General features: G+C 35.7%; 1 protein-coding gene across 1 annotated transcript in view; it reads right to left on the reverse strand.

Moving 5' to 3' along the window:
• Positions 1-23,671, reverse strand: part of LOC122804073 (F-box/WD repeat-containing protein 7-like) — a 380,857-nt gene that overhangs the window by 240,150 nt on the left and 117,036 nt on the right. Inside the window, exon 4 of the mRNA XM_044073735.1 lies at positions 7,720-7,871. Within this exon, the coding sequence (XP_043929670.1) occupies positions 7,720-7,871 (152 nt within the window). The remainder of the gene's footprint in view (positions 1-7,719; positions 7,872-23,671) is intronic.

The following is a 23,671-nucleotide window of genomic DNA, read 5'->3' on the forward strand; positions in this document are numbered from 1 at the left end:
TCAAATATTTTAGTATCAGTAAAACATACATCCTTTACACAATACTGGAAAGTTTTTAATTGGAAATGCTTGCACAGAGCATTCTTAACTCCAAACAGAATTACTAAAATTAATTCTTCCACAAAGGGAATATGTTGGAGGTGTGAGCAAATACACAATGCAGATTGGAATCACATTTTTTGACTGTGTTAAAATTGAGCCATTTTGGAATGGTATTAAAAACTTTTTACAAGCTTTATTTAATGAACTGTTTAACTTATCTAAAGCTCTAGTATTATTAAATGTGTACGAAGGTCCTCATTTGAATGAGTCAAATATGTATCTAGTATGGACAATACTTGCAATCTCAAGGAAGTGTAAAAAAGAAGATGGAATACAAACACAATGCTGACTTTGGAAGACTTCTACAGCCTATTGAAGACCACAGCATTGTTGGAAATTAAAATTAAAGAATTAATGATTCATCCTAAGCCATTTATTAACAATCCATTGAAAAAAGTCTTATCATTGATTGACACTTTACAATAACTGAACAGATACACTATGATAACTGGATTGTTATACCTATAAAGTAATTATATATATTGAGCTCTGTTATAGTGTCAGGCTGATGTAAATAATGTACATAGTTATTAAGATGTTATATACAAATACTATGAAATTTACTCAACTGTATTTGAAAAATAAAAAAAAATTGAGGAAAAATTAAAGATGGTTTACCATGTAAAATGTCAAAGGATACTACTGAAATTTAAACTGTGCCAGTCTCTCTGATGCTACTGTGATTTGGAATTATGGACTGTTTGTTAATTGACTGGATTAGGTTAGAAGGATTTTTTGTTGTAGCAGTCATTGATTTCTCTCACATGGAGTAATTTAAACCATGCCCCTTTTATATTTTTATGTTTGGTTCATTGTACTTATTAGCTATACATTAATGAATACCCAGTTACTTGTATAGTTAATTTATGTTTGGGTTATGAAATTATGTGCTTCTTGTTTCCTTTAAGATAAAAAATGCATAACTGATTAGATGTTATACATCCTTATGTTTGTTTTGTGAGGCATTTTCATTTCTTTTCCTAGTTCAAAAGAAAACTTATATTTTGTCCACAACCAGCAGATTACATTTGCACATGATGGCTGGTCCAGGAAGTTTCTTAAAAGCCCACATAAGAATGCATGTGTAATATGCTGATGTCATTGCACATATGTATGTCCAACAGAAATTCTACAGCGGGAGAAAAATATCACAATCAAGTCATTTCTGATGTGATACTTCAGTGGACTTCGGACAATGTAACAGTACATGCCCCTAAGTGTACCACTAATAACAATTAAAAAAAATTACAGTTGCTACTATTTTAAATGACTTACTGTCATTGTCTCACAAAAGTCGTCCATTTCCTTTCTGCAGTCTCTGAAAGTTGTGTCTGCATTCTTGACATGCAGATGAATTTATTCAATGTGGATGTTGGACTCCACCAAAAATGGGTCTTGTAATCTTTCCTTTTTGCACATTCTCAATGTCAGGGTATTATGTCACAGTTGAGGTTGCAGGAATGTCTGGTTTGGGACCTAGAAGTAGCATACATGTTTTTTTACAGATGTTACTGTTTTTTTTGTTGTTGTTTTTTTCCCTCACATAACGAGCTAATTGTGAAATGGCTAGGATAAGTATTAGCACATTCTAATCTAAGACAGATGTACTCTCTCAGAAAAAAAATGTATCAATGTCTTGAGATAGGGGACAGGTACCTTAAATGGATGAGTTTAATTAATTCTGTGTCTTATTAATAAGCGATTCCAAGGGGAAGGTGGGAGTGATTAGCAGTCTGGGGCAATGGCCACAGTGCTGTGGGCACATTACTGCTTATAGTGGTGAAACAGTAGTTCAATTCCTGCTCAAGGATCTCAGTCAATTTTAAATGAATAACATGAGTCATCATCATATATGGTCACAACCTGTGTGCAGTAACTGAAAGGGCAAGATTGTGTGTACAAGCAAATGATGTTTTTCTGCAGGGTCACTGGACTTAATGTCTCTATAGGATGAGGAACTTGGTAATATATGAAAGTCTTGAAGTACAGCCACTGTTCTTTGGACTTAAAAAAGCCAAGTGATCTAGTTCAAACACATTATAAGGTTACCCCTCCCAGCTGTGCTGGGGGGGGGGGGGGTCACCTGTAAAGCTGTTCCAGTCAGACTCAGTACACACAAAAGAGATTATCCTTCAGCTGTCGACAGGCCAGAGAATAATTTATTTACTTATTTGACATTTGTTGACCGGGATAGTCTGACTGGGCGAACGCCATTTTTCAGTGGAGGCCTGGGGAGCAAAGCTCCAAAGTAATATTATATAATATTTCAAATTACAGTGAATGTAAAAATACAGTGTGATTTTCTACAAAATGCATTAACAAAAATGAAGGCAAAAGAGACACATTATACAACTGCATTTAAAACAGATTGTTATAAGAGTAACACATAGATGAGGGAACAGGAAACAGTGAATAAGATCAGTGGATTACTAGTAGTATTCAAAGGGGGGAGGGTGTTAGTGCGAGTGAATACCTAGTGAGTCCAGTAGAATTGGAATGATAAAAAATGTTAGTAGAAGTAGTAATACAGCAGAATTCCAGAATAGATAAGTGAGGGTGGCAGTTGAGAGTCAGAATCAGAAAAGATAAAACAAGACTGGGATGTAGAGGATGTTGAGATGTATAAGAATGGTACTAGGTATTAGGTAGGAGGAGGAGAATAAGGGAGAGTGGTAATAGGCTTTGGAAAGGTTAGGTGGAAGTAGGTTACAGAAACATGTCCAGATGAGGTTTAGATGATGTTTGAGGGATTTCTTAAATTTGTGTGTGGGGGTATGCTTCTTAGGGCCAGGGAAAGCTTGTTCCAAAGGATAGCAGGTGAGTAACTATACAGAATATGACCTACAGATTTTTTGGTTTGTAGATTTGTAATAAACATTGATCAGTGCTCCTACGGGGATGTGAGGGGTTATAGAGTGAGACTAGATGGCAAATACTTGGACAGAGGGTTTATTGGTGATGGAGTGGATGGCATGTAGTTGGGTAAATATGAGGTTGTTAGGGAACTCAAGCCAGTTGAGGGATCTAAGAGCCAGACAGTGATAAGATTTGGAAGGCAAATTAGCAGCAAATCTTGCAACTTTGTTATAGGTAGTTTCAAGTTTGGAGAGTAGAGATAACTGAAAGTTAGTAAAGATATGTGAACAGTAGAAAAGGTTGGGAAGAAGGTAAGCATCGGCAAGTATGATCCGAGAGTCAGAGGTGAGATATACTTTGTTTCTGTAAAGGAGGCCAAGCTTTTGATGGGTTTTCTTGATGCAGTAATGAATGTGTAGGTCAAATTTCAGTTGATCAACTATGATTACTCCTAGTATCTTTGTGTCATTATTGGGAGAGATTACAGTGTTGTTAAGTGAAGAAATGTTAAATGAGGGTTTAAGGTGGCAGAGGAGTTTTGGAAGGAAGAGTAGAAATTTTGTTACTTTTTGGGATTGTGTATGAGGTTTTTTGTAAGCCAGGTTTCTGTGAGATTAAAAGATGCTTGTGTAATGGTGAGCAGTTCAGCTGGGCTGTCTGCTATGGAAATAATTGTGGAGTCATCCACGTATTGTATGAAAGATGATTGGGGACAGGATTTTTGGAGTTCATTGGTAAAGATGTTAAAGAGAAGAGGTCCAAGAATAGACCCTTGTGGGGACTCAAGTTTCGATGAGTAGAAAGGGAAGGAGAGCTGAGAGCCATTTAACAGATTGTTGCCATTCAGAGAGATAGCTTTTAAACCAGGATAATGTTGAAGAGGAAAGGTTAAGCTGGGAGAGTTTAGAGAGAGGGATAGGATAGGAGACAGATCTAACAATAAGCAGGAGATGAGTTTATTGTTGTTTCTGGCTAGAGAGATGGTATTGGAGAAGGAAATGAGATCAGTGGAGGTGCTGTGATGTGGGCTGAAGCCATGTTGAGTAGGGGTGATCAGGTTGTGTTGAATGAGGTGGGCCAAGATTTGTTTGTGTACACAATGTTCGTGCATTTTGGAGAGGGGACAAAGTATAGCAATTGGCTGAAAGTTTGAAAGTTCAGTAAAATTACCACCTTTATGTATGGGTATGGTATAGAAGTTTTTCCATAAGACAGGAACTGCTGATTCAGTGATAGAGCAATTAATTAGGATGGGTATGCTATAGATGTAGCAGCAGTTTTATAGAAGAGTGCTGGCAGTTTATCAGCTGAAGGAGAGCATGGTTTAAGTTTTAGGAGGAGTTTTGTTTTTTTAATGTAGTTTGTGGGAATGGGCCTTAGAGAAAAGGGGGAAGATTCTTGATGGGGGTTGTGAGGGGTAGAGTTGGTCAGAGGATGGCATAAGTTTGCTTATGGTGTCAATAAAGAAAGAGTTGAAGATAGATGCAGTTTCAAGGAGTGAGTTGTTAGGGCAGGGGTTGGGTGTTGAAGGATTATCAGGGTGGAGTATTTGGTTCATGCTGTTCCAGAAATTCTTGGGGTTTCTGGAGTGTGTACTCTAGGGTTGAAGGTAAAAATTATTTTTATCATTATTGATGTGTTTTTTAGTGAGATTTCTGAGTTCTCTATAAGTTTGGTATTGCGAGAGAGATTTTGTCTTGGACCAACGTTTCCAAGCTGCATCTCTCTTTTGAATTAGAGACCGAGTTATGCTGGTGAGCCAAGGAAGATGTGGGACTTAACTCTAATAGTGCATAGAGGAGCAACGGAGTTGAGCATGTTAAGAAAGATGGAGTTAAAGTATGATACTGCTTCATTTAGAGGTAATGTGAGAAGAGTGGAACAATCAATTGTTGAGAGAGAATTGTTGAAAGTCTCAGAGTTAAAGTTAGTCAGTTTCTGAAATTCTTTGAATTTGTGGGGTTTGGGAATGTAGGGGAAAAATCGAAGAATTCGTATTGGGCAATGGTCACTGATGGAGTCAGGTAGTGTTTCAGGCTGAGTATAGTGGTTGGGATTGGAAACAAGAATCCAGTCAATGATAGAACTGGAATTGATAGATTTGTTGTGAAAAGTGGGGGAGGAGATGAGTTGGGTATAGCCATAAAGGTTAATACAGGTGGTAGGAGAGGTAGCTGTAAGGGTAAGCCAGTTGGTATTAACGTCTCCTAGTATAATGGTCTCATTAGGGATGTGGTCAGAGATCCAGTTTAGTATTTGCTCTAGTAGGGGAATGGCATTCCATGGTGTAAAGTAGATGGTAGTTGTTGTTATTGTTTTGTGATTGTTAGGTTTAAAGTTGGCTATAAGGAGCTCGGCAGGGTGAAAGTGGGGAACAGGGTTTGGAAGTAGGGTTAGGGTTTTGAGGTCAGAGTACAGGATATCAACTCCACATCCTTTCTTGTGGGTTCTATCAAGGCACAGCATGTTGTAACCTGGGAGAAGGAATTCATTATCAGTAATGTGTGGTTTAAGCCAGGTATCAGGAAGAGCAACTATGTTTGGGGAGTATTGAGCAATCCAAGAGTGGAATTCACTTGTCTTATTAACCATATTATTAATCTTATTAACCTTATTAACCATGGTTGGGGAAAATGGAAGTTTGGCCTACCCTACTCTCCAACAGATCAATAAACTGCAACAAAAAAATTGGTAGTTTAGATGGGTCAGGTATATTTTTATCAAACAGAGGAGATGGTATGGATAATAAGTAATAAAGAGTTGAAGGAATTTATCTGGAAGAGGAAGAAAGCAGAGTTAAATGGGATAAGTTGATCCTTCCAGTAGAACAAAGTGGTTTAGGATTACTTGATTTAAAGGGATGTTTTAGAGCTACACAATTAAGGCTCATATACATAAAACAAGCAGAAGATTATAATTCAAAATGGAAATGGACGATGATGGTGAAGTTCAAGAAATAAGAAGAGAGTTGTATTTTGATCCTCAGTGAGAATAATAACCATAAGAATATTATATTCATAAAATAGCAAAAGTATTTTAAGAACTAAGCCAACTTGAGAATGGAAAAAGGAGATTTTGACAACAGAGGTGACTGCAAAGAGGGGTATTTACTGCAGAAATCTGGCAAAGGAACCAAGGTATTGGGAGCAAATAACTAAAGAGGGGAAAGGTAATAGAGTGGGATGAGCCAAGAAGACATTTGGACTGCAGGCTACAGACTGCCTTCCCTACCAGGAATTGATATCAGAGTATAGGCAAATAGGAAGGGATAGGAAAATCCAAAGTGAAAGACCAACTCTGGCAGAGTTTCTAGTTGAATCTGGAAAAGAAGCTGCTGTTAAAAAAATAATAATTAGTAGGGTATATTAAATTCTGCACAATAACTATATGAATCAATCAGAGGAGGTTAAGAAAGAGTGGGAAGAGATACTGGAAAAGCAATTTACGACAGAACAATGGGAGGACAAATGTATGGCTCCCAAGTTTGCCATAAAGTCCAGAAGGTTTAGGATTTTTGTTTGGAAGCATTTGCATAGGTATTTTTATACCCTAAGCAGACTTCAAATAATTTTCCTCAGGTAAATATGCAAATGTTTATTTATTTATCTATTTATTTATTTACATTTGGTTACTGGGAAAGTCCGAATGGGTGAAAAACCCATTTTCAGTGGAGGCCCGGGTAGAAAAGCTCCACATGTATCTTAAAAGTACATAAATACATACTATTACAGAAATTATACAGTAATCAATAACATTTTTCAGACAATACACATACTGCAAAAGACAAATTAACAAGAGACAAAATACAAATTAACATAGATCCAGCAGGTACAGATTTTTTAAAGTAACAATTCAGTTAAATATAAAAATATTAAGAAAGTTTAACTATAGATATTAGTCAGAAGAGCTAGGATATCAAGAACAAGCAATGTTGGATGTGTGATGGGGAAGAAAGAGGTAACTGGGAACATATGTTTTAGGAGTGTAATGAGTTGCCAGACTTTTAAATATTCTCTGCAGAGTAATCTATCAGAAATATTGGGTGAACAAATGGCTATAGCTAAGGAAATTATTCTTTTGAGCTGAGATACAGGATGTGAGCTACCTAGAGATAGTAAGGCCGTATTAAGTTTAATTCTGTTGGCTGCCAAAAAAGCAATTCTAGTAAACAGAAATCGAAGTCTAAACCAACTGTATTTGATGTACTGAATATTATAAAAGAGATAAAAAAACTGGAAGAGGGATATTTAGAAAAGGGAAAGAGCAAATTACATACAAATAAATAGAAATCATGGGAACAATATATGAAGATTAATGCTCAGGAAGAGGAGGGGTGAGATTTAATGATGACAGGAATTGAGCAAATTATGTAATGTTTGACTGAAGATAGTTATAAAGAAAGAAAGTATATGTGATGTATAATTTATGTGAAAGGAAAAATGTCAATATGGTTTGTTTTCTTTTCTATTAATGTATGTTTGCCTACATGTTAAGTGATGAGTTAATAAAGGTATTTAAAAAAAGAATTAGTTGTTATGCATTATACTATACTAAACACATTTCTGAAGTCTGAAACAGTCTACATGTTGATTATATGTCTAACTATAGGCAAACAGTTAAATAAAAAACAAATGCAGAACTTTTTATTAATTATTTGCATGATGCGTCTGGCAGCCTATGCAGGTAACAGAGCATAAGGGTTATAGTGTTGCATAATCCAACTGTCATTTATCTGACAACTGTGTCTCTGCAAATTCATACCTGTCTGCACTGGCACTGAGCACCCTATGTCCATCGAAACATAAATGCTCAATACTTGCACTGTGTCCCATCAGGGTTTGCATAAAAACACCAGTTTGTACTCGAAATATTCGAATATGATTATCTGCACAACCAGTTAGGACATAATCATTCTGAAAAAGAAAGAAAACATTTTTCTTCTGAATAGTAATTAGTAACTGCCACAAACACTATTATTTAGCAGTACATAAAGTAAGCATTCCCCTGTTGCATAAGCAAGCTGTAATATTCTGAATCTTCCAACCCAGACTTGTGCTTTGAATCAGCAAATTTATAATCTGACTGACTGACATTCAGTGTGTGTACACTAAATGCCACCTTTTTAGTTTATAGTGATGGTGTGATATGAAAGCATCATGAATTTAAAGCACCAGCGTGTACAATAAAATCTAAGTCCTGTCCATTTCATTTATTTTATTTTTACCTTTGTAATAAATGAGGTTATACATCTTTTCTTAAGTATATGAAACACATGTATTAAATGTAAATAATCAGTAGTGAAACTACATAAAATCATGCATAACACCTGACAAAGTACTTAAAGCCAAACATATGCAAGTATCATTTTTATTTACTTTTCTTTTTTTTGCCCCACCATCACCACCTGTGACTATCAAACCCTATTCCTTATAGGTTCATTCATTCCTCCCTTCCTTCTGGGAGAGGAAGGTAAGAGTTGGGGCTTAATGGTTATCATAGTGAATCCTTCTAATTCCCTCTCCTTGTTGGCTAGCAACCACAGTGCAGTGCCTGCTATGTCAAGATCAGGAGTTCACACTCTTGTACAAAACCAGGTTAGGTCCTACCATATGTAATCATCTACCACCAAAGGTTAGAAAGCAACAGACATTACCTATATTCAAGTGTAAGTTAAAAGAACGCCTGAAAATGAAGCTACTTCTGTGTTTTTAGGTGTGCTATTCATTCCGAGGCTATTGCTAACAATGTTATGCTTGCCTCTCCATAGGTATGTATTAGCAACTGTTTGCTCCCCACTTCCACTGGATTTGACAGCTTTGAAACACATACATAAAGGGTTGCATTACTGTTCTTGCCAAAAGAAGCTTAATCTGTATCAATATATCAAATGTTGTCTGGTATACACGAAGAAATTAAATTTATCATGATTTTGCAGAATTTGCCATTCTAATCTCCAGATAAAGCAAATAACCTATAAACATTATAGACAGCCTTAATCTTTGCAGCAGTTAAAATGAAATATTTACAACATTATATGTATCTTACTTTTGTCTGCACAGTTGTCTGTAAGACTGTGGTATAGAGTAACTTGCTGGTTTATCTCCTAACCTGACAACTGATTTGTTTTCAAGCTGAAACAGGGCTGGCTAGGTGCTAAGACAATCAGTTTAATTCCTCCCCTTTCCAGTTTGAATTTGAATTAATGACATAATTCATAGCATCACATCCACAGTATCCAATCCCAATTAAAATGTTTTTCTGTCACTGCACAACCTGTCAGCTAATAATTCCTAGAATTCTAAACAAACTTAATTAAAAAAAAACTTAATTTCTCTGTACAGGAACTGGTTGAAGAATATAGTCATACTTTTCCCCAATATAACATGACTAAAAATGAATGGTTGGCTCTTAAGAATCTTGTGGCTAGGAATGAGTTGATCATTAAGCCTTCAGATAAAGGCAACAAAGTTGTGGTGCTTCATTACACACAGTATTTGAATATGTGTTTGCAACATTTGAATGATAATTTGACTTATGAAATGTGTGATGTTACTACATATTTGAATGCTATGAAAGATTTTTCTGCTTTAATTGAAAAGGGGGTTCGCTTGGGTTATTTTTTGAAGAAGGATTTAGATACCAAATTTAACTTAGATAATTGTAATTTAGCAACCTTTTATTGTCTTCCTAAGCTACATAAGGACAATATTAATCCCCTGGGGCATCCTATTGTGTCTGCTGTAAATTATTTTTTACATAATGTTGGGGTTTTAATACATAATTATTTATTACCCCATGTAGAGAGGTTGGACTGTTATATTAAAGACTCATTTGATTTTCTGGATAAGATATCAGCCATCCATTGGAATCAAAATATGTTTTGGATTACTATTGATGCATGTAGTTTGTACACTAATATTAGGCATAATGACGGAATAAGAGCCTTACAATATTTTTTGGATGATAGTCCGAGGTCTCATTTTATGGTAGAACTTGTTCACTTCTGTTTGCTACATAATTATTTTAGTTTTAATGAAGTTGTTTGCCATCAGTTAAGAGGCACAGCCATGGTGGCACCATTTGCACCCATGTATGCAAATATCTTTATGGCTATGTTTGAGCTGGATTACATACATAAAAATGAATTTGTACAACAACATATTTTACTTTAGATACATTGATGATTTAATTTTTATTTGTGATGGAGAGGTTGGATAGAGTATTAATGTGTCTTTCTGAATTAAATAATAATATGTACAATATTAAATTTGATGTATTCCACGGTGGTGCAGCAGTAGCATTGTTGCCTCACAGCAAGAGGTTCTTCCGTTCGATTCTCGGCTTAGGTTGGGAGTGCCTTCTGTGTGGAGTCTGCATGTCCTCCCCACAGTCGAGTGGGCATTCGAAAGACATGCATTGAATGGGCGTGCCTTCGTTGAAGGTTGGGCGTCGGGCTGGCAATTCGACACTATAAAAAATAACTGCCAATCATTAGCAGACCGGAGTTCTGCTGTGGCGACCCCTAACCGGGAAAAGCCGAAAGACAAACATCAACAACAACAGTATTAAATTTGATGGTTTACAATGTGGCACAGAGGTGAATTTTTTTGGATTTACATTTATCTGGAGAGATAGATGGCTCTATTGAAACTATAGTTCATCATAAATTTGAGGATGGCAATCAATATTTATTTGGTACTAGTTGCTATCCGGTTCATACCATCCAATCCTTACCTTATGGGGAGATGATTAGATTATCCAGGCTTTGTAATAATAAGTTGGATTTACAAAAGCAAATTTGTCAAACTTTGTCTATGTGTTTACATAGAGTTTATAGTGAGGATTTAATTAAGGATTCTATTGATAAATTAATACAGTCCCACCTCCCGATATGTAATAATAGCAAAGGGATATGCTCATGTTAGTAATAGGAATTATTTTTATTGAGGGTGAAAAAATGTTCTTTGTAACTACTTATAATATTTTAAGCACAAAAATTTGGGAATTAGTAAAGCATTATTAGAAATTTGTACAGAGAGATGAACTCCTGCATAGGATTATTTGTACTACACCCTATGTTGCTTATGAGAGAGGATAGAATTTGGGGGATAAATTAGTTAAAGCTTATTTTATTTTGCCGGTAGTAAGCCCTTCTGGTTCCTTAATGCCCCTGGGCACCACACCTTGTAATAACTGCAATATATGTTGTCACATAACATCGAGTTTTCCTAGGATTAATGGGAAAATATTTATACCACATAATCATTTTTCATGTGACACAGCAGGTGTGATATATTGTTTGACATGTCCCTGCAACCTTTTCTATATTGGTAAAACCAAGAGAAAATTTAGAATTAAGTTGCAGGAACATATAGGAGACATTAAGAAACAGAGACTGGAAAGTCATGTGGCATTTCATTTTCTGGAAAAACATCATAATGACGTTAGTTTATTACAAGCTACAGTTTTGGAAGAAGTGTTTATCAGGAAGGGGGGATGAAAGATTAATTAAGAACATTTTAGTATATAAAAAAAACTGTTTTTATACTGAAATTTGACATCTTAACACCAAAAGTCTTAAACAGAGAAGTAAATTGGAGAAGTTTGCTTTAAAATTTGATTAAAGTGTTTTCTTAATTGATTGATTATTCTATTAATTGACTGTAGGTGGTGTATATATAGGGGAATGTGTTTTTTGTAATTTTGTACTCTTTGAAGGCTACTGTGGCCCAGGTGCTAAGTCAGTGGAATAAATTTTAATTGTGAATCTGATTCCTGCTGTCATTTTTTGGATTTTCCCAAAGTGACTGTTTTGTTAGGGAGAGCAGTCGACAGATGAAAGCAAAGCACAGTTAAAGTGTTCACAGCAAAGTGATTATTGCTATGGCTTGGTGGGAGGTGGGGACAGAAAGCTACAGAACTATACTATTGTGATAATGTTTCTTTCACTTTCATCATATCCTGACATCAGAGGGTTACAGTGAAGGCAGCTGTCTTTTGTAGGGAGGTAGGGTAGCTGCATATGCATAAAAACACAGAACTATTTTGTGATGTGGCTATCCTAAGGGCAGTGCATGTGACTGTTAACAACAAGATAACACTGATTACTGTGGCTCCTTTGTCTTTCATTTTCTTTATAATCACACAACAGAAATATGTACAGAAAGTGGTTATCTAGTTTTTGGTGGGCAGATTATGTACTAAAGCAAAGGGCAATTACATAACCCACAAATATGGATAGCTTGAGGGGAGATGTGCATCTACATGTGTCCAAGATCAACAGGTCTAAATACGTTACTGTGGTTATTGTTTCCTTCACTTACCATACAATCAAACATCAGACATGTTCACAGAAGCTGGATGTGTTTTAGGAGATAGGGGTGAGGAGGCTTGCTTCATGGGAAATACATGATCACTGCTAAATAAAAGTTATATGGCGAGTTGGAGGGCAGTATACATGCCAAACACCAGCAAGCTGAAATAGTCTTAGGTCTTGTAAAGCACTGAAGGTACCTGCATTTATATTCCACTGGAAGGTGCTTCTAAATATATTGACGATTTCTATATATTGATATGATACTCACTTCATATTTGAACTACAAATATTTGTGGACCTTCATGTATCTCAGGAGTCCAGTTCTGAGAAGTAAATAATGCAGTATTTGATATGGTAATATGTATCACACATAGTCTAGATAATTTTGGTTTACAAAATATCATTAGGTACAACTGGAAGTTTCTTAGAAGTCAGAATGCATTATTCAAAACAGTAGTCAATCATCTTGCTTTTGTTAATAAGATAGGTTGTAATACTAAGGATTTGTTACAGAGTGACCACAAAATTCTGTCAGTTACATTTACTCAGAAATCTAAGGGTATGTATATATGTAACATGCAGTCTAAGTAAGACCTAATGCTCCTTTTTGGCATCTACTTCTCTGAAGTCAAGACTAATGTCAATGACCTCTGTCTGACTAAGTACACAGATGGTTGCAAACTAGGCACAGTCACAGAATCCCACAAAGAGACAAATACCCTCCAAGAAGGCCTGGCACAGACTAGGGTGCCAGAGTCATGGTTTAAAACTCAATGCCAAGAAAAGTATAACGGTATCTTTCAAAAAGACGGTCACCCCTGGACATTACTGCATTGATGATACACCCCTAAAAGTAGATGTAGTGGTCAGAAATTTGGGAACACATGTAGACAGCAGCTTGGCCTTTGACAATTATGAGTCTACTATAGTAAGTAAATCATTCTATATTACGTAATTTATTAACAAGTGTATGGAATCCAGGTCCATAGATGTCATTGCTCCATTGTACTTGGCCCTTATTAGATCAATCCATGTGTACAATGTACCTATCAGTGTGTATTTAACTAGGCATATGCTACAATTACAGCATCCACAGAGACTTCTCATAAAAAGAATACACACTGTAGACAATATGTCCTAAGTGAACCACCTCAAAGCCCTATCTTTACATTGGTCTGCTACAGACAGCTAAGACGTGATCTATGCCTGACCTACAAAACATCTTCTGATCCAACCCTGATGGACTTTTGCACATCCACAAAACAAATAACATCAGAAACAATCTATGGACCTACACCTCATCTGCATCACAAATAAAACATGTTGAAGGGACAGGTATGAATCTCAGAGATTACTCTTCTCTAGAGCAGGCTTCCCCATTCATGTGAAATAGACTTCTTCCTTGCTCTGTTAAACCAGATCATGGCTTAGTAACTACAAAACTTAATAAAAAACATCCTTTAATTTTTCCAAAGTGAATGTGCAACACTCTCTGCTTCATATAAAAATGGAACATATTGCTTTTACTCATTCTGCACTGCAGTGGTTTTAGTTTAATCTGAGTAGAAGAAAATATGTCAAATGGGTTGATGCAAGAGCTCAGCCCTATATATATCTATGTCAAGAATTACACAAGGGTTAGCATGGGAACCTTTTCTTTACAACATCTATATTCATAATATATAATCTTAATATGAGGAATTGGATCTTACTCAATATGTGGAAGATTCAATTTTGCCTTGAACTGCTGAAGATACTGTGATGGTCAAGGCCATGCTACAAATTCAGAGCTATTAATAAGAGTTGCAGAATCTAAACTAATACTAATCAACCCCAAAAGATTAAACCAATGTACCAAACAAGCTAGTAGTCACAGCAATAATAATTATATACTATAGAATTATCATTGAGGAAAAACTGAAATATGATCTTCATATGCAAAGCAGCATCAAGAAATATAACAATTTCCTAAGTAACACTGCACAAGACTTTCCTTATGTGTGTGTGTGTGTGTGTGTGTGTGTGTGTGTGTGTGTGTGTGTGTGTGTGTGTGTGTGTGTGTCTCTCTCTCTCTCCCTCTCTCTCTTTCTCCAAATCCCTATATTGCATAATTCTCTTTAATAATTTCTATACAGCATGGAAGACTATCACAGAGCAGACAAACATTATTCCTGGTTCTCCCTATAAACTGTATCACTGAACTGTACTAAGAAAGGTAACCTGTCTGGAACAATGTAACAGACTAGTGTAGCTAGTGCCTGGAGCTCACTTACCTCCATGGTAAGATCTTTAGACAATGCAAATGTCTCATATGCTGCAAAACAGTCCTTCCCTTGCAGAGCAGGCCTAACTTTACCAGCTTGCCTTGCTCCATGCATATTTCACTCTACTGCTTCCCTTCCTGTGGGATTTCCTCTTTTCATTCTTAAGCAATTTTTTTTTTTTTTTTGCTTGTTAGTTCCTTCTTGTTTTGTCCCTTTTTACCTTGCTTCTTTCCAGTGGCTTTTGCCTCTCATCACCATTTTTGGTACTCTCAATTTCCCTTCTTCGTTTTACCACTTCACTACATAGCACCTAAGCTATATAACCACACAACCTTTTCTCTGTTATTTTCCTCTCATCATTTTCACTGTAATTCTTGTTTTCCTACCTCCATTCCTATACCCCACTATCCTCTGAACATCCCTTTTTACAATTTCCTCGGTTTCATTTAGTTTCTCAGCTCCTTGTCTCTCAAAAATGCAAACATATGTGGTAGTGTTGTCGCCTCACAGTAAGATGTTGTCCTGTTCGATTCTCAGCTAAAAGCGTCTTCTGTGTGGAGACATGCGTGAATGGGCGTATCTTCGTTGAAGGTTGTGCATCAGGGCTGGCAAATCGGCACGTAAAAATCTACTGCTAATCATTAGCGGACCGGAGTTCCGCTGTGGCGACCCCTAACCGGGAAAAGTCGAAAGACACAACAACATTGAAGTTCAGTCAATATAGTAAGTTACCAACTTTATTTATTTTTCCTATACACTACTGTCACAGCCAGTCTCATATAGTTTAACTAATACCCTTCACTGATTGCCAGTTTTGGTGAATGTAAACGACACTGAAACCATTTTTAGCAAAAGAAAATATATGTGTAGGTACTGGCTACATCTTGGGAATTAATTATTTCTCCAGAAGCATAGCTAGGGTGGGGTGAGAAGGGCAATTACTCTTGCCACAAAGGGCTGTGGGGTGCAATCAGCCATCCTACATCACGATCTCTCTTTAGCGCAATACCAACTTTTAAAAGATGGTATTGCATTTGCTTTGTTACTGAGCGCTGCAGTGCTCCATGTGTGGTCTACATTGATAAATGTAGCAAACAGTTTCCTACTACAGTTTAAAAGAAAAAACTTTTTTATTTATTTTAAATAAGACATTAGCACCATAGTGCTCTGTACAGGCAGAGTATAAACTGTAGCAAATGTTTGCTACAGTTTAAAAGAATTCTTGGAAGAGCTGGAGGGGCATGGATCTAACTGTAATAAGCTGATCTCTAAGATGTAGAAATCGGCTTAATACAGTGAAGTTTTTTTTTTTTGCTTTGCTTTTTTGCTTTTCACTTGAAGAGCTAAGGTGGTAGTGTGCCGAAAGAGCCACCTACACTTCTGTATTTCTATATGGGTTATGACCATATAGTTTGCAGATGTAAGGAAGGAAGGAAAAACTAACATGGATACAATAAAGTGCTATGGGGATACAGGGGCAGAACCTCAAAAAAGGAGACAGAACCTCAAAAAAAAGCACCTACATCTGCATTCATGTTTAAAAGAGTTGTTTTGCATTTAAGAAACTAATTGTTTATTCAGTGAAATGGTACTTGCAATCAAGAATTTTCATTTATTTTAGATTTTGCAATTGTTTAATGTTACTGATGGTATCATAGTTTTTGGATTCCTTAAATGATACAAATCCTCAGAGGCTGCATAGGAAACTCTGCCCTTCTTTCTCATTCATCTCTCTCACATATTGCAATTCATCCTATTCACTGTGTACATGGACATGATTTCTAGGTTACCTGCTTATTCTAGTTGTTTCATTGTATTTTGTTTATTTATTTGTGTGTTCATGATACCCTGTCTGTTTATATTTTAATTATTGTTCAGTATTTAGTTATTTATGTTTCATGTGTGCATTGCACATGTAATTGTATTAGGTGTTGCCCACTGTAGTGAACTATAGTTGTCAGAGCTTTTCTGCCTAAGCCTGTGTTGAAAAGGGGCTCTTAAATCAGCAAGGCAGCCCAATTATCAAAATTTACATAATAAATAAATAAAAACTGACAATATAATATTTGGAGACAAGTTGCTCTGTGCAACACTGCATCCTCCACTTCATTACGACATAGGTGGTATGCGGCAAGTAGAAATATCCACTTGAATGATGTAGACTTGCAGCAGTTCTTAATATGGTTAACAGGTCCTGTGTTAATTCCAATCAGATAACTTCCCTGACAGGCTATATAGGCCACAAGAGTCCAAGTTCCTATTACTGAATTCACATCTTCCATACCAAATATATTTCATAAATTTCATCATGTCTATCCTTTCTTTTCACTTCTAGGCCCCCAACACAACATCACTATTGCAAATGAAATTCAAGTCTCCACCTATTAGTAATAAAGCTGATTATTTCTCCCAAATTTTTCTTAAGCTCCTTAAGAGCAGCTTTTGGTGGAATATATGCTAGCTTAAGCCTCATCCCTTGCCAGTAACCCCTACTACCACAAATCTACCATTATTAGCTTTTTTTTCCTCTTCTATCATTATTGGAGCCCCTCTAGCAATTAATATAATTATATCCCTTTTCCCTTGTCTCTCACAATCTGCTGAAAATCCATCTTGAAATCCTCTCTTTGTCAAATTCATATGCTCATTTCTTTCCAAATATGTCTCCTGCAGTACTACTACTTGCACTCTGCATTTCTAAAAATAATTCAGTAATCTTTTGAACCTATATCACATTTTTCAAGACTTTTCGTTTTAATGAAAACCCTTAAACAAAAATATATTTTCAAAACACCCCATCCCCTATTAATCGAGAACAAATACACAAAACTTTGTACATCTTCAAAAAATTAAGTTAAACCCTCCAGATAGGAACAATTGCCCCAAATCAACATATGCATCCACAGGCATTACCTAACCTGAAATTAAATACAAGCAAAGAATTCATGTCCACTGAAGACTGCACTACTAAAATATCAGAATTATTGTGTAAAAGGCTTCAGTACTGCGGTGGTGGTGCTGCAGTAGCGTTGTCGCCTCACAGTAAGATGTCCTGTTCGATTCTCAGCTAGAGCGTCTTCTGTGTGGAGACGTGCGTGAATGGGCATACCTTCGTTGAAGGTTGTGCATCAGGGCCAGCAACTCAGCACATAAAAATCTACTGCCAATCATTAGTGGACCAGAGTTCCGCTGTGGCGACCCCTAACCAGGAAAAGCCAAAAGACACAACAACAACAACATTGTGTAAAAGGCTTCAGCACCACCATGGAGAGATGTGTAAAATCTTACCAATAAAATTTCACATAAAAATCTTTATTTAAATCAAAATAATTCTTAAAACCAAAGTAAAATAAGAGCTGGATAAATAAGGATAAGCGCTTTCAGCTATGCCTTCATCAGATCCTATTTAATCAAGAAGACACTTCCCCTTTTTTTTTAGATATAGTTCAGCCAATCATATTATCTCTTAATGTTTCTGCCTTTCAGCGCCTTTAAAGGAACCACCCCATTAAGTCTGGAGCTTCTGTCTGTTGTAGTAACAATGTAAATACAAGATTATCGAGATGATGAAAATGCTCAATGATGAGACGATGTATAAGAAGATACCCAAGTGGGAAGTGCAAAAGCTCATTGGAAGAGTTTGAGATACCTTATATGATCTTTTCCTGACAAGGAATATAATGATGGAACTATATAAGTATTTGGAAGTGGAACATCTGGTGATACCGATTATAGATGGTCTACCAAAGATACACAAAAGTAAGGATAATCCACCCCTACTTCCTATTGTATCTGGCAGGGGATGGCTGACTGAGCCAGCCTCCATTTATGTGGAACATCAACTGAAGAAAATATTACCTAAGGCAGGCACAGTCTTAAGAGATTTCTCTCAGTTTCCAGAGTTACTATATGAATGAATAACCACCTTGGATATGACAGAAGATCTTATTATGGTGACCATGAACATCAAGAACCTGTTCACAGTAATCCCAAATGAGTATGGGATAAAATCAGTCTGCAACTTTCTAGGAAAACATGAGGTCTTAGATGGAAAGAAAAGCTTGTAGATTAGCCTATTGCTGAGAATAATATTAAAAATAATATTTTTACTTACAGGAATGAATACTATTGGCAAAAAATGGGGGATGGCTATGGGCACATCATGTGCCAATAGTTACTCCAATATTGTCTTGGCACAATGGGAAGAAGAGTATGTTTTCAATGAAGAAAATCTATGGAAGGACATCATCTATTATGGACGGTTTGTTGATGATGTGTTCATTTTGTGGGGGAATAATGAAGAACAACTCTATGGGTTTGTGAATTATTTGGAAAGTACGTCAGCATTTTTGGAATTTGAGGTACGAAGTTCAAGGAAAGAAACTGATTTTTTGGATGTGACTGTTTAATTGGATGATGAAGGGCATTTCAATACATGTGTTTATAGGAAAGAAAGCTGGAGGACTCATAACTTACATAAAATGAGTATGCATCCCGGACATGTTTATCTGCAGATAAATATTGGCCAACTTTTATGTACATCAAAGTTGTGTTCTAATGAACAAGAACATGACAATGAAGTGAGACAACTGAAGGAAAACATGTTAACCTGTGGGTACAGAGACTTTGAGATTCAGCAAGGGATACAGTAAGTTAGAAATCAAAGGAGAACTAAGGGAAAACCAAATTCCTCAGCTAAATCGAGAGACATCAAGATCGTAACTAATGTTAACCACGAAGAATCTAATAACTTAAGATGTTTATTAACATATAACAATGATACTTCTGCTATATGTGAGATTGTCAAGAAGAAGTGGAAGATTTTAACAACAGACAATTGACTAAGGCACATAGTTGGTGATACACCAAGATTTTCTTTTAAGAATAGATCTAATTTAAAAAGGCTTTTATGCTATAAAGAAGGACTTGATTTCTTAAAACCAGACTTCAGAATGGGCATATTTCTCTGCAGAAAGTGTAAGACATGTCTGTATATTGATTCTAACAATTGTTTTAAACATCTCCTTACTGGTCACATGTACCATTTGAAGACTTATGTGGATTGTGAAACTAGAAATATTATATATGTTGTTGTCTGCAATAGTTGTCAGGGGTTTTATGTCGGAAAAACTAACAAACCCTTTAAAGAAAGAATTTTATGTCACCTCAGTGATATTAGATTGACAGTTCAAACCAATGGTCTATCACAGCACATACAGAATAATCCACGACTTAAGTTTTTTTTTTCAGCTTTGGAAAAAGTTCAAGAAGGCATGAGAGGAGGAGATTTATCTAAAAAAACTGAGGTTAAAGAAACTCGCTCGATAGCCAATTTGCAAGGAGACAGAAGTCCCAGACTTAATGGGATGGTTCCTTTAAAACCGGTGTTGAAAGGCAGAAACCTTAACAGATAATTTGATTGGCTGAACTATATCTAAAAAGGGGGAAGTGTATTTTGATTAAATAGGATCTGATGAAGGCATAACTGAAAGTGCTTATCTGTATTTACCCAGCTCTTATTTTACTTTGGTTTTAAGAATTATTTTGATTTAAATAAAGACTTTTATGTTAACTTTTATTGGATAGGATTTTGCACATCTCTCCATGGTGGTACTGTAGCCTTTTAAACAATAACCTGAAATTAAGTTTAACCTTGCTAAAGCGCATGTTATCATCTATGTTTTCATTTACACTAATTGATGACTGTTCTTCTTCTTATTTCTATTCCCCTCCCAGATGTGAAAAACAGCTTGTATGCTTTCAGAAAATATTAACTTTTACCCAAAGAAAAATTCCTCTGGCTATCTTTAAATAAAACTATATTCTACACTGTTCTATTAAATGCATTAAAGTATTCTGGCTGGTAGAGAGGCTGCTATCTCTTATTCATTTCCCATAATTTCAAACTTTATTTTCACTGAACTGCATGTCACTGTGCCTTTAAATTTGCATTTTCCTCAGAACTCTCAAGATTAATATTTTGCACCTGCAGATAGCTCATCTCCATATAAAAGTAGCAGCAATGAATCTTTGTAGATTTCGCTCAGAACATAAAGAACTCTTGACTCCCACTGAACATTTGCTAATAGGAAAAAAAATCAAATATATTTGTAGATATAAGAATATTGGCATTTGTCATGGCTTTCATCATTTTGTCTTACTTTTCAAGCCTACTTGTTTACAAAAATATGTTTACAGCTTGAGCAAAAGGCATTAATCTAGACATTCGGTGTTGCAAAAATAAGAGAAAATGTTTTAATTTTACATACAGTATAATATACTCATTGCACCTTTACACCCACACCCACCAAGATCATAGCATATTAACATTAAACGTGTTTTTGTCCAGCCTTTCTTCTCTTGTTATACAGTAAAACCTATATTTCTTACAATTAACACATACGTGTTTATTTTAATATATTTAACACATACAGCATTCACTGAAGAGACACCCCACATTTAAAATACCCTGACTACACACTACACAAAACTAATTTACTATATATAGCACGCCATTTATATCAAGAAATGATTTATACAAATACTAATAAGAACAAAAATATTTTACCTACAGTTACTTTTTTCCATTTTACTGTACTTCTAAACTTTAATGACATGAAGTATGTATATGCTTTACAGTCCACCCACAAGTTTAACAAAGTCAACAAAAGTTCAATATTTCTGAGCCACTTTTTTTTGCAAAAACCATATTTCACAAATATGACTGATGCTTTATAGTGTTTCATTTATTCACTAATTTCAGTGTTACTGGTCTTCTTCCTGTTCTTTTCCATCTCCCAAAACCAGATTCTGGTTCAAGGCTAAGGTACTCCAGATTCTTCTATTCGACTACTGTGCTATTTTTCTGTCTCTCAAGTATTTTCCTTTGGAACACTGAAAAGGTTTCACTGGTGATGTCACTCTACAAACTCTACTGTCAGAAGAATGAAAACCACAGTCCCCTTCTGTTTGATGGTTCACCTTTTACTGAATAAACATTATTTCCTCCCTAGCCTATTCTGCATTAAAAAATGTCTTTCATTCTCCAGGAAAAAATATTCTGAAGATAGCTCGATACAGCATTTTGAATCTCACATCTGCCTTTCCACATTCCCAAATTGCTGGGATAAATCTGCATTTCATTTGCCTGGTGTACAATGAATAAACATTTTCCACAAACACTCTGCTGTCTCCAGTGTTTAATATTTTTCCATTCTGCCATATTTTCTCAGTATCAGCTTTTTCTTCTGGTATGACTGCATCTTTACTAATACAGGTCTTGGCTGCTTTCTGATGGCTAGGTTTGAAGCATGCACTCAAGTCTGTTTCTTCCAGTTTTTCTAATACAGCAAAAAATCTTAGGTTCCTCTGCATACTGTGTTTTCTACCTTGATCATTTTTTGAAACAGCACTTCTTGAGAAGTTTCATACTCAGCCTGACTTTTCTTCATCCCAAATGTCTGATTTTTACAGTTTTATCAGTTCTCCTGAATGGTAAGTTAATGCTTTTTCTATTTTCCAGCTTCTTGTTATTTGAGTTGATATACTCCTTCAATGTTTCATTTATTGTTATCACCTCTGAGTAAATTACATCAAAAACCCTTAAAAAATATGATACATGTTCAATGGAAATCACAAGAAACAAATGTATAAAAGATTAGCCTGACAAACATTATTGCCTCCTTATAACACAAAAATTGGAAATACACTTTCAAAAAAGTGTTTATGTATAATAGGTGGGAACAATACATTATCATAATGGTTATGCTATCTATATTATTTTGAAACATAAATGGCCTTAGGGGTACAGACAAAAAAGTAGCAGTACTGAATTGTATTAAGAAATGCAGAGTGCAAATAGCTATGCTACAGTAGACACATTTGGAAATAAATGAACGCACGAATACTATAAAGAATGGATTTCAGGATGGAAATTCAACAGAATATCAGGGACAAAGGAAAAAGGAACTAATTATACTAACTGCTAGAAGAATTCCATTAGTGATCAAAGATTAAAAAAAGATAATAATGGCATATTTGTGGTAGTAAGGGCTACTGGCAAGGAAAAACTGCTATTATGGAGTTAAGAAAATTCTGGGAGAAATAAAAGAGGCAGATTTCTGAAGACATTAATGAAAATATTTGGTATGGAATATGTGAATTCAGTAGTAGGAACTTGGAGAGAATTTACATATTATTCCCAAGGTACAATAACTGGTCTAGACTAACTTCTAAAATGGCTGAACATTGAGAAACAGCTTAATTCTAACTCTCCCAGTGTGAAAACAGAAACTTAGCAGAGAAAACTCGTGGGCCCACATTTCTGGGTAAATTTCAGTAACTGGCTACTAAGTGCACTCTCTGGATGCCAAGAAAAAAGAAATACAGATGACCTGAAGGAAAATCAGCTACAAAAGGTAACAAAAAACACTGACTGGAAAAAGTACTGAAGCTCTTCAGCAAAAAGCAGTGCAAGCTCCAGACATGACTTCCAGTAACCTTGAGTAAAGTATAAGGCAACTGCACACAGACCTGACTAAAATAAATGAAACACTGATGGAGTATATCAACTCAAACAATAAAAGGCTGGAAAATGGAAGAAGCTTTAAACAGATATAAAGATAAGTTGATAAAACTGCAAAACTCAGAAGTCAAAATGAAAAAAGGCTGAATGAATATGAGACTGCACAAAAATAGATGTTTCAAAAAATAATATAATTAGAGGACAGAGTTCATAGGGAAAACCTGAGATTTTCTGCTGTACCTGAGAAGCTGAAAGGAACAGCCTGTATTAATTTTATGAAAGCACAAATAAGCAACTGGACTGGTATTCCACAACAGGAATTGTTAATTGAAAGGGCACATCATCTGTATGCTTTAAACCTGGCTATGAGAAAGTGACCTAGACCTTTAGTAGTAAAGATGTAATCTTACCAGCAGAAGGAGTTTAGTCTGACAAAACTGTGGCAGAAAGACAAAGTACTAAAAGTGGGAGACAGCAGAGTGTTTGTAGAGAATGACTATTCATTGTCCACCAGTCAGAAGAGAAGTAAATGTATTCCATTATTCAGAGAATGTTGAGAAGCAGGCATGAGATTCAAACTGCTATACCCAGCTATCTTCTCAATATTTT

Source organism: Protopterus annectens, chromosome 6.part0, assembly GCF_019279795.1.
Source record: "Protopterus annectens isolate FY-2018-M chromosome 6.part0, PAN1.0, whole genome shotgun sequence".
Lineage (NCBI taxonomy): Eukaryota > Metazoa > Chordata > Ceratodontiformes > Protopteridae > Protopterus > Protopterus annectens.